This window comes from Podarcis gaigeae (assembly GCF_964106915.1).
Source record: "Podarcis gaigeae genome assembly, chromosome: 1".
Classification (NCBI taxonomy): domain Eukaryota; kingdom Metazoa; phylum Chordata; class Lepidosauria; order Squamata; family Lacertidae; genus Podarcis; species Podarcis gaigeae.
Window position 1 is genome coordinate 16956830 of NC_139678.1, and position 13021 is coordinate 16969850.

The 13021-nt window shown below is 43.3% G+C and overlaps 1 protein-coding gene across 1 annotated transcript in view; it reads left to right on the forward strand.

The window, feature by feature from the left end:
• The window catches only part of BEGAIN (brain enriched guanylate kinase associated), a 197125-nt gene that overhangs the window by 107299 nt on the left and 76805 nt on the right, over positions 1 to 13021 (forward strand). The window contains exons 4-5 of the mRNA XM_083739082.1: positions 2553 to 2714; positions 7160 to 7226. Of these exons, the coding sequence (XP_083595208.1) occupies positions 2553 to 2714; positions 7160 to 7226 (229 nt within the window). The remainder of the gene's footprint in view (positions 1 to 2552; positions 2715 to 7159; positions 7227 to 13021) is intronic.

The following is a 13021-nucleotide window of genomic DNA, read 5'->3' on the forward strand; positions in this document are numbered from 1 at the left end:
ATCCTTAATCTTACTGAAGACCTTCCACTTTCAACAAGTCTTTCAAAGTAGGGATCTTTCCCAGTCTGCATATGAATAAGTAACTGTTTTTTACTGCCAAAACAAAACAAAACAAAAATTCCTTCCAGTAGCACCTTAAAGACCAACTAAGTTAGTTCTTGGTATGAGCTTTCGTGTGCATGCACACTTCTTCAGATACACTCATTGATGGACTTCCATTTCATGCGGCTCAATGTGGTGCCTTCCATAGTTCCAGTTACAGATAGGTAGCCGTGTTGGTCTGCCATAGTCAAAACAAAAAAATTTTTTTCCTTCCAGTAGCACCTTAAAGACCAACTAAGTTAGTTCTTGGTATGAGCTTTCGTGTGCATGCACTCTTCTTCAGATACACTGTAAGCTCATACCAAGAACTAACTTAGTTGGTCTTTAAGGTGCTACTGGAAGGGGGGGGAAAAAATTGTTTTGACTATGGCAGACTATGGCAGTTACCTATCTGTAACTGTTTTTTACTGCGTGTGTGTTTGCCATCCTAGACTTCTTTGGGAGCAATGGTGGGATATAAATTTAAACTATAGCTCATGTAAGCTGTAGATTGTGGGTTTTCCTCTCTAACTAGGGGAAAGTATTCCTTTTCAAGCATTTCATTGTTAAATTCAACGTCACTTTGGCACCTTTGAGTATTTTCTTAAAAACAATCCAGCCGTCTTTATAATCCCACTTTCATTGTGACACTGTTGTTGTTGTCCTTTTTATCACAGGGGTGGTGAACCTTTTTATTTCAGACCAATGGCAGTATTTCCTTCTGGGCAACTTTCTAGGAGCCCCATGCTAGTGGTGGTTGGGCAGGGCTAGAGACAAAAGTGGGCAGGGCAGAAAATATCAATTTTACCTTTGTGCCATAGGCCAGCTTCTACACACACTTCCACGCTGCTCTCTACCTGGAAAACACTGGAGAAGGATATGAAATAGGACTGAGAAGGGGTGTGGCCAAGGAGGCGTGTGGCCTATGGCAAGAGTCCTGAGACCTAGATAGAGCACCCTTTCTTTAGCATGTTATTAGGTATAATTATTTTTTTAACCTTATCATACACGTACTTACCACTTAAGAAGCCAGTGTCTCATCTGACTGTAACTGAGAGCTAGCAAAAAGCAGCCTGCACAAAGGGACCTAGAATTCATTTATTGTTTCCATCCTTTTGATTCATTTTTAGGCCTTCATGGCTGCTGTTCACTAAAGTTTGCTGAAGTTGATGGTTTTTTGGGCCTAGGTTAGCACAGTGGGGAGGGAGAATCAGTAAAAATCACCTGCCCGCTCCCCTTTCTGTTGGTGGGAGTCTCCTTGTCATCAAAGAGCTTTCCATTTATGGAATATCTCTTTCCACGAAAAGAAGGGTTCAGTTTTATCCAGCCCCTTGCGTTTTGTGTGCAAAACGTCCCAGATACATGCACTGTCATTTCCTATCAAGTAACCAGACTGGAGGGACGCAGGTGGCACTGTGGGTTAAACCACTGAGCCTAGGACTTGCCGATCAGAAGGTTGACGGTTTGAATCCCCGCGACGGGGTGAGCTCCTGTTGCTCGGTCCCTGCTCCTGCCAACCTAGCAGTTCGAAAGCACGTCAAAGTGCAAGTAGATAAATAGGTACCGCCCTGGTGGGAAGGTAAACGGCGTTTCCGTGTGCTGCTCTGGTTCGCCAGAAGCGGCTTAGTCATGCTGGCCACATGACCAGCTGTACGCCGCCACCCTCAGCCAACAAAGCAAGATGAGCGCCGCAACCCCAGAATCTGCCACGACTGGACCTAATGGTCAGGGGTCCCTTTACCTTTTAACCACACTGGAAAAAGACTCCTATACTCAGGATATAGCCAAATGATCAGTGCGTTCTGAGAAAAAGAGCCTCCTGCAGATACCATTTTATCAGAAATTCCTTTCTGCACAGGAATAGGCTTTCAGTGTTGTACCCTTCTGAATTCTCTCCTGTTCAATGTTAGACAGGTACCATCTCTGTTGCCATTTTGATTCCTACTGAAGACCTTTATCTTTCAACAATACTTTTAAAGTGAAGATCTTTACCGATCTGCATATGTACAGGAATTGTTTTTTAAATGTTTTGGTCATTTTACTTCTTGTGTGTTTTCCATCCTGGGCTCCTTTGAGAGAAAGTGGGGATGAATTGAATAAATAAACAAATGGATAAAATGATAAATAATTGTGGCTGACACAATGGAGAGCCACTGCCAATCTAAAATAGACAGTTCTGAGCTGCTTAGGCCAACATTCTGACTTGGAATAAGTCAGTTTTTTATGTTCCTGAACGAATTCCAAAAACAAACGTTGGCGGTGATTTACATTTTCCAAATGTCATATAGCAGCAAGCCTGTAATCTTGATCCACAGGACAGCTATAATGACAGCAGTGCTGAATGTGAACAATTAAGAACTATGATTCATTATATTACATTAAAGTAGTATAATTTACGAAGACTGTGACCACTTCTGTCACTAGGACCTCCGTCAAGCTGTTAATCAGATGCAAATCTTTTGTCTTTCCAGCACGTTGCAGGAACAGAAGGGGGAACTTCGCAAGCGTCTCTCCTACACAACTCACAAACTGGAAATGCTTGAAACAGAATTTGATTCTACACGCCAATATCTTGAAGTAGAACTCAGACGTGCTCAGGAAGAACTTGAAAAAGTGACTGAAAAGCTGAGACGGTTAGTTGTTGAATTCACTGACCTTTCCTCAAAAGAAATGTCATATTTCACTTTAGGTAATTTGGGAAATGTTGCAATCTGCTGGAAATGCTGAAGGAGGCCATCAGGAAATGCTAACATTAACTGGCAAATTTCTAAGCCTTCCTTCAGTAAATGGCCGTATTTAATCCTCTTTTGGACCTTCAACATGGCCCATGGGCAAAGAGCAAAAGTGAGTCTTTGACCCATTTTTTAGATTAGCAGCACAATCATATATATGTCTGCTCAAAAATAAGCCCCATTTAACTTCATGGAGCTGATTCTCAAGTTACTTAACAGAGCACTGCAGCCCTACTGGCTCATTTTAAGACACGCCAATAAATATCACACTTTAATTTTGCTCATTGACCAGTAACTACCAACATTTACCAAGACGAAGGAAAATAGCCTCCATGTAGCATATTCTGTCCCATCAAGAGTGGCTTATTATGAGGATCCCCATAATCATACATTGAGTCTCCAAATTATTAGTGACTACTATCAGTAATGTTTTCAGAGGTCGCTGTGTTGTGAATAATGCTCAAGACCAGTGGTGGAAAAGGTTCTGTGGATAAACCCTTTCAGTTATTCATCTAATCACAATCTTTTTATTCAACCTTCCCCCAATAGTTTAAAAGCAGTTGACTGTCAAATGAATACAGACAGACAGGAAAACAAGTTTAGAACAATCCAATAGAACACCAAAAAAGTGAGCAGCAGAAGAGTAGAACAACAAACAGTAGGTGAATGCTGAAGATGTGTGGAATTCTGGAAGGAAATGTGCTTAATATGCAGCCCATGGATGGATATTGTACAGCTCAGGCGTAGCAAGCAAAAAACCACTGCAGCAAGGCCTCTTTTGCCCAGAAGATGGTTTCTATCTTCCTTGGCAGATCTTCTGTCCATTTTCAAAAGTGGATAAGATGGACAGATCCGTCTCTTTCTGGCCCATGTCACTTTTGCCTTTGTTCATTCTGTTTCGTTTCTGCTTTTAAATCTGCAATTTAAAAGAGGTCCTAACAAAAAAATCCACATCCAGTTACACATTTTGTAGCATATTTTGCCTTGAAATCTATTGCTGTATATATAGAACTGCATTGCAACATTTGGGGAAGTGGAAAAATCCAATGCGGCTAGTCATGTTCTGATCTGCGCATTCATCTGGGAGGTGCAGATCTGGTCGGCAGCAGCTTTTGCAAGGTTTGAATTCCCTCTAGGATCTCTAGCAGAGGGTGTGGTTGGTTTTGATTTATTTTTTGCTTTGGAATCAGAATAGAAGTGAAACTCTGAAGTCAAAACTCAGTTCTGAGCAAAGACCAAGCACCAGCCCTGTCTCACACGGGCTTTCAGGGGATTTCACTTGCAAGAGTTTCCTTTCCCTCACAATAACTTCACCATGGGCAACATTTCTTAGGCTTCCACCTGCGTTCTGCATCGTCTCAGTAAGACTCCTTTGGGGGCTCAGTACTTCAAGAGAGGACACATTTTACAATCCCCTGCTGTCTTCTAAGAGACCATTTTTGCCATGTTACCAGAAAATGAACTTCACAGTGATGAGCAATGGGAACTGATCATAAGATTTGCCGTGCTGTATCTTTTCAGTGGAATGCTGGGTCTAGGCTCTGGTTGTAGATCTCATCTTGTAGCATTCAAAATACCGCACATTTAATCCAAATATATTCCATTAGGATGATTTCTTTGAAATATGATGGAAAGATGTTTTCCTCTCGTAATTGCCAACTGGGCAATCCTCATTCTGAAAGGTTGTCAGCATGGAGTTATGCTGAGAACATTGTTACCTCATCACAAAAAGGGGCCAGGTTTTGCAGAGGACTGAAACTGTTCTCAGAAAAGGTCCCAGCACACAATTTTGACTTGGCGAAGCTAAATGATATGAAAATGCTTCAAAAAGGTGGATTTCGCCAATGCCATGTCAGTGTTTGAAAAACGAAAGGTTCTGACCTAATAATAATGATAATAATAATAATAATAATAATAATAATAATAATAAATTATTTATACCCCGCCCTCCCCAGCCAAGGGCGGACTCAGAGAAGCTAACAAGCAATAATAAAAACAAGTTGAATGAATACAACTGAAAAACAAGATTAAAATACAACATTGAAACATTGAAACATTAAAATGGAGCCTCATCACAAGAGGAGAAAGGAAAAAAGAAAGAGGGGAAGGAATCAAATTGACTCCAAGCCAAAGGCCAGGTGGAACAACTCTGTCTTACAGGCCCTGCGGAAAGAAATCAGATCCTGCAGGGCCCTGGTCTCATGAGGCAGAGTGTTTCACCAGTCCAGAGCCAGAGTTGAAAAGGCCCTGGCTCTGGTTGAAGCCAATCTAACTTCCTTAGGGCCTGGGACCTCTAGGGTGTTGCTATTTATGGACCTTGAGGCTCTCCATGGGGCATACCAGGAGAGGTGGTCCCGTAGGTACGAGGGTCCTAGGCCGTGAAGGGCTTTAAAGGTCAAAACCAGCACCTATTTACTCCTTTGCCTAGTCCTTAGTTGGCACAAAAGAGTCACTTGAAAAAGAGTATTCTTGCACAGTATTGCTGCTTTTATTCTTAAAAAGTCTTCTTCTCCAACCACGACCAACAGTTTTTACACACCAAACGCAACCATCTTTCTACCATCCAACCAACCCACACCAAACACTAGCACTGACCACTCTATATATACAGGTACAATTTGGTGAAAGGTTGTATGAGTCATTGTAGGCTGCTGACTCGTGCTGATTCAGTTCTTTGAGCATTAAAGAAACAGAGGCCAATTTTTAGCTGTGACATGCACCAGGGCACTACTATCAGTGTGTTTCAACCTCTCTTTTGTTTCCTCAGGAACATTTCATTAAAAAAAAAGCAAATCTGGGTTTATATACTCAGCAGAGAGCTACGATGGGTGAAATATCATGGAGTCCATTTTTTTATCTCACCTTCGCTCCAAGGAGCTCTCGGCATAATACACAGTTCTTTCACTGCTTCACCCCCACAAGAAGCCTGTTTGGTAGGTTGGGTGAAGAGACGCTAACTAGCCTAACTATACCCCAGCTGGCTCTCCCATTTACCAATGTATATCTATAATGTGTCTGTTTCCCAGCATCTACGTGGCACATTCACTCAGGGCCTGAAGCAAAGCAGTAAATACACACACACACACACACACACACACACCAAAATAAAGGTGCATAGTAGCCAAACCCAGCCAAATTATTGTGGCACCTGAAGCAGAAAATCCCACAATAATCTCTCCTGCTCCCTGGAAGCAAAAATACAATATCAATTAATCAAATAACTAATAATTAGCTGTGGCTTCACTTTGCCTAATGGCAGGACTAGCTCTGCATCAGTCTCTGCATTGGCATGAGAGGGGTAAACTGAAAACATATTAGATGTATACCTATAAAAAAAAATTGTAAGAGTACTCACCGGTACAGAATAATTGTACATTTTTAAAAAATTTTAAAATAATTTTTATTAAGTACAAATTAGAAAACATACATATTTACAACAAAAGAAAATACATATAACCAAGGAAAAAAATTAGAGAATACTTTGTCTCTTTTCATATTTACAGTTATTTATATCTCTATAAAATGCTATTCACAATAAAGGAGTGAAATGAAAGATAAGGTATCAGAAAAAAAGAACAAAAGAACAAAGAAAAAATAAAGAGGTAAAAGAAAAAGATCATAGGTGAATTTTTTTTAAAGTAGATAAGTATTCACTATACATAGCCGTTTCCCATCTATATTTATATTCAATTGTATAATTTCTTTTTTAAAAAAACAACTCTTTATTTAAGGTAGATAAAGACAAGATGAAATTATACAATAATTGTACATTTTTGTTGTCCATGGCAGCCGTTTTGTGTTGGCACCATGGCAAGTTTATGAGAAATGGCATCTGAATTTTACACCCCCCCCCAAAAAAAAAACCCTCCAGAATGATTTATGTGTCAATAGACCCATAACCTTAGGAAGCAGCCTTTCACTAAGTCAGGCAATTGGTCTGTCTAGCTTAGTATTTTCTACACTGTCTAGGATCTGCTCTCCATGGTTTCAGACAGAGAATGTTCCCAGCCCTGCCTGGAGAAGTGAGGGATTGAACCCAGGCTGCATGCAAAGTGGATGCTCCACCACTGAGCTGTGGCCCTGCCTCAAGAGCCAGGATTGAAACCTCAAAGCACCTTGTTACAAATCAGTTCTCTCAAAGACTGGGTGGGATTTTGAAGTCTGCAAATCTTAGCTTTCCGTTAATCAAAAAGGCTTTGCTAAGCGGCAGAAAGCAAGGATCAAATAAGCTAAGAAGCATTAGTGGGGGAAGTAAATTGCAATCTCTTATGCAAAAATTGACGTTAAACAGTGTGGTGCTGAGTGTGCAGAGGTATGTTAATTATATGATTTCATCTTTGTTTTAGGATACAAAACAATTACCTAGCCTTACAAAGAATTAATCAAGACCTAGAAGACAAATTGTACAGGATGGTAAGTACAGGGGGTTCTTATATTACTATTCTATATATCTTTATGATTCTTCAAGTGCATAACATCGTGACAGAGAGCTGGCACTGAAGAAACTTACATTTAAGCTTTGACAGTGTGATCCTAACCGTATCACTGTAGGGCAGGAATGGATAGCCTGCAATGAGAGTTGTGGTCCAGATGTTGGACTCCAGCCTTGGCATTCAAGTGTTCAGGGAAGGGAAAGAGCCAGCAAAGAAGAAATGACCTGGGTTTCGTTTTAGGGATAGCAGAAATGGCAAAGATGGTCTGTCGTCATATATTATTGACTGCGTTAGTTCTGTGGGCCATTGGCTTGTCTTCTTATATCACTGAGCCTTTTTCAAGCTGAAAAGGGGTGTGTAAGTTTGGCTAGGCCTGGTATAAACATTGGGGCTTCTTGTCCTTACCTAGTCAACAGAGCAATATCCTTCCTTTCAGGCTCTGGCTTCAGATTTAATGAAGAATAAGCTCCTGCCAACCTAGCAGTTCGAAAGCACAAAGTGCAAGTAGATAAATAGATACCGCTCTGGCGGGAAGATAAACGGCATTTCCGTGTGCTGCTCTGGTTCGCCAGAAGCGGCTTAGTCATGCTGGCCACATGACCCAGAAGCTATATGCCGGCTCCCTCGGCCAATAAAGCGAGATGAGCGCCGCAACTCCAGAGTCATCTGCGACTGGACCTAATGGTCAGGGGTCCCTTTACCTAAGCTTTGGGAATTCTGCTGGGGTACAGAGTGGGGAGGCAAGAGTCAATAGGTAAAGGTAAAGGTACCCCTGCCCATACGGGCCAGTCTTGACAGACTCTGGGGTTGTGCGCCCATCTCACTTAAGAGGCCAGGGGCCAGCGCTGTCCGGAGACACTTCTGGGTCACGTGGCCAGCGTGACATCGCTGCTCTGGCGAGCCAGAGCCGCACACGGAAACGCCGTTTACCTTCCCGCTGGTAAGCGGTCCCTATTTATCTACTTGCACCCGGAGGTGCTTTCGAACTGCTAGGTTGGCAGGCGCTGGGACCGAGCAGCGGGAGCGCACCCCGCCGCAGGGATTCGAACCGCCGACCTTTCGATCAGCATGTCCTAGGCGCTGAGGCTTTAACCCACAGCGCCACCTGCGTCCGCAAGAGTCAATATCTACATCTAACTCCCAACTCAACTTTTTTTTTTTTTTGCCAGTGCTACAACCTGCTATTTTATTATTCTTTATTTAGGGGGGTAGGGGGGTTGATATATTGTCCTTTGGCCTAGAACCATCACAGGAATGGATCACAACAGACATATGCAAAATCAATCCGGCACACCTAGAGACATTGAAACTCCGAATCAATCCACATGGTCCTCCATCTCTTGCAATATCTATCTTGAAACAAACAAAGTGGCTTGACACTTTTGCCCAGCTCCAAGATTTGCGGAAGTGTGAACTTTAAAGGATTGGCTGTGTTTTGCTTCATATATTGTTTCAGTAAGTGTGACTGACATAGGTGAGCCTTTCAATGTGAAGAGAATCAGGCTTCCCTTCCCCATCTCTACCCGTTGCCTTCCAAGTACTTGCAACTATAATACCCATCATCCCTGGCCATTGGTCATGCTGGCAGGAGCAGATAGGGGCTGTGGTCCAGCAACATCTGGGAAGCACCAGATTGGGGGAGGCTGAGTGAGGGTTTTGAAAAGAAATCTCAGACCCCAAGGTTCAGACTCCTTGCTCTGCAATAAAATTTACTGCATACCCTTAAACAAGGGACTATCTTTTACTCAAGGTTGCCCGCTTCCGCATGGGAACAGCAGTGACTTATCCTGCAGAATTATAAAGCACAAGACACCTATAAAATGGGTCGAAGTTCAAGGAAGAGACTTCAGAGTGTTGCTGTTTAATGAAAATGCCCCCTCCCCTCGAGAAATGATTCTTGCTAATTTGTCACAAGGCATCGCCAAATTTAGATGCCTGACATAACTGCATCCCCTGCCATGCCGTCAAACAGGATCATACAAAACAGTAGACCCTTCACTCCATTGTGTGAGATCTCCAGCTGGTGCGAAGGAGAACCTTGAGATTTTTATCAAAACAACTCTAATTGGGACCATCTAAGGAGGCCACCATGCCATTCATCCTTTTAGTTTAGGAGTTTGAACTTCCTTAAAGTTGAAAAGAGGTTTTAAAGGTATAGTGTAAATGTGGGGCCATAGTAGGAACCTCTGTATCTCTGTCAGGCCCACACCCATATCTCAGGGATGCAGGACCTCAAGCCTGGGGGCCAAATATGACCCCGTAGACCACTCTAACTGGTCCTTCAGACTCTCCCCAGGTAACAGGAGGGTTCCTGAGCCACACTCCTCACCAGCTCTGCTTTGTACCTTCCTTCAGTGTTTTTACCTGAGTGGAACTTGTCCTTTGAGCTCTGGCAGCGAGCGCTTCTTGCTTGTCTGGAAGGAGGACAGAGAAGAATTTGTGAGTAGATCTAGAAACATGATGTCATGAGGCTGGCAGGGAAATGCTGGTTCTCTGCAGGTCAGGAAAAAGCTTGGGGCTTGGCATGCAATTGACTTTCATTCACCAAAAAATTAAACACAGTGGGGTCTCCCTGGCTTGACTCCTTCAGCTTGAGAAGTTTGCTGGAAACTGACCACCAGTCCCACCTTTCTCCTCTGGCCTCTCAACTCTGGAGCCCTCTCCAACAGACGGAGACCGTGACATAGGGGTGAGCTCCTCCTCTGGGCCTGTCTGGGCCTTTGCTCTGCACCATGCAGGACTCCCCTGGAGCAGGGTGTGAAAGAAGGAGATCCAGCAGGACTGAGACTGTCCCGCTGCAGGATGGCAGATGTACCCTCTGATTCCTCCCTGTCTGTGTCTGTGCTCACATCGAGTCATCCAGCCTCCAGCCACTGTTCTGGAAGGGCCTACTTCTTCAGACCCGCCTTGATTGCTTCCAGCACCTCCCAGCTCGTCCCTTCCCCAGCCTCCTCCCCACTGTCCCACCACCACAAGTCCTGTGACAGCCAGTGTGGTGTATTGGTTAAGAGCGGTAGACTTGTAATCTGGGGAACCGGGTTCACATCTCCACTCCTCCACATGCAGCTGCTGGGTGACCTTGGGCTAGTCACACTTCTCTGAAGTCTCATCCCCACTCACCTCACAGAGTGTTTGTTGTGGGGGAGGAAGGGACAGGAGAATGTTAGCCGCTTTGAGACTCCTTCAGGTAGTAATAAAGTGGGATATCAAATCCAAACTCTTCTTCTTCTTCCTCATCTTTCTTGTCCTCCTGGAGGGGGGCTCCCAGGCAGAGGCTCCTACTATTCCTCCTAATCCAGCCAGTCCCTGACACATGACCACTGTATAATGCAGAAATTAACATTTGTTTCTCTGCCTACTATCACCTCAAGGCCCACCCACCACTGGCGTGTGGCCTCCAGAATGCTGCCTAAAAGGGAATGTGGCGTTCAGATAGAAAATGGCTTCCCAAGCCCCTTGCCCTATCTAATTGCTAACACAACTTAACAGCAACACAGGGCAAGAGAGCTTTTAAGGCATCCTCTGCTTGGCATGGAAGAAACTGTGGCAGCAACGGCAATCATGCCATTAGGAGAACGTATTAGATGGCTCACTATATTTGAATGGGGCGTTCACTCGTGTTAATGATAAGGGTTGGAGACTGCCTTTGATCTAACTGTGAATGAATGTTCCTTGTGTGACTTCCATGAAGGAATGCATTTTAAAATATTTGAGATTTATCGTGCTAACAATGATGATTATGATTTCAAAATCCACTGATTTTCAAAGCCGTGCTGGTTACAGTTCTTAAGTTTTACAGAGGTTGCTTGGGCCCTTTGAGGAATTTGTCTTTCCAATGTTCCGCTCAGCCACCATCTTAGTATTAGATGTTGAGCGGATTGTTCTTTCCTATAGATTAATGTTGAACATCCTGGCTGCCATAGGAATTTTATACATCACTCACTTTCTCCATGTTCTGCATTCTGTTTCTGAGGCTTAATAACAGCATCTTGAATTACCTTGTCCAAGGGCGTGACAGGTTTATCTTTGTGACAAATCCCTTGAGGGTTCTATTACGCAATGTTTTATGGCACAACCTCTACCCACATATAACAGGCATAAACTATTCTTATGAGTTTGTTTTTAAGCTCTCTTCCCATCAATAGACATACTTCACCTCAAAATGTCCTGGGACTGATCAAATTCTGCTGCAAAGAAGAATTACCAAATGCTAGCGGCATTCCCTGCCAACCATTCTCCATCAATTAATGAGAGGGAAAAAATACATTCAAAAATTATCAAAGGGGAGGGGAAATGGCAGTGAAATTCTCATAGGCAGAGTTCTTTTTTATTAGCGATGTGCACGGTATTCTACCAAAGCCTAAATTAACTCAGGTTAATTCTCTTCCCCGCCCCTCAATAACAACATACAATAACAGTAACTTGCCCAGTGGTACATTCTTATAAAGTCTCATATTCAGTACAAAGAACACAACCAATAGATTTATTTATGCATTTATCAATTCAAATTATCTTTTTTAAAGATTATTGTGTTGAGGGTGGAACAGCAGAATTTTCTGTTTTATTTATAAAGGTAAAGAAAGGAGCCAATCTCACCCCAAGTATCCCTCCTTGAAGTATCTTTAATTGTTCTCTTGTGGCAAGTGAGGCGTTCTGATACAGTCACATTCCAAATATTATTTAATCAGATTTCACTGGGAATTTCAATAAATTGTTTCCAATAGAAGGGTATTGCTAATGGAGCTAAAAATCTTAATCTTATTATCTCTGCATTTTAGATTATCGTTTGATTTTGGGTCTATGGATAATAAGACAAGAGCCAGATTGGGCTGGGCAGGGCGCTGTCAAGAAACTGGAGGGCAGGTTTCAGCACAATGCAACTTTCTACAGCCAACTGAATCAAATTTTGGTACATCTCTGCCCGCAAAATGGCCACACATTTAAATTCCAGATCAGGAAATTGGAATGCGTGTTTTCTTTATATCAACTGAGGGAGTTCTGTTTTTCTAGAAAAATAGGTGCTGGAACTCACCATGAGCACCTCCCTTGTTCTCTTATAATGGCAATGGCACCCACTTGAGAGGTGTCAGAATTGAGTTCCGACTGGGGAAAAAAGAGCACTGAACTTGGTGTTGTCTAGATGTTTTTGACTACATCTCCCATCAGCCCCAGTCAGCTTGACCAATGGTTGATAATGATAGGAGTTGTTGTCCATGCACATCGGAACTCTGCACTTGCCTGCCTCCAAGCCATCAGAGGAGAGAATTTTCTCTCCAAACATATGAAGGGGAATTGAGGATTTCCCACAGGCATCTGGCTGGCAACTTCAAAAACAGGATCCCCCCCCCACTTTCATTTCACTTTTAATTTGTATGCCACCTTTCACCTTTCTGGCCACAGTGATCCATGCAACGGTCACCTCCAGGCTTGACTACTGTAATTCGCTCTACGTGGAGCTGCCCTTGAAGCTGTCCCAGAAACTCCAGCGGGGGCAGAATGCTGCAGCGAGGCTCCTCACGGGGTCTCTGCCATGGGAGCATATTCACCCAGTGCTTTTCCAGCTGCACTGGCTCCTGGTGGAGTACAGGGTAAGATTTAAGGTGCTGGTTTTGACCTTTAAAGCCCTTCACGGGCTAGGACCCTCGTACCTACGGGACCGCCTCTCTTGGTATGCCCCACGGAGAGCCTCAAGGTCCATAAATAGCAACACCCTAGTGGTCCTGGGTGTTAAGGAAGTTAGATTGGCTTCAACCAGAGCCAGGGCCTTCTCAACAC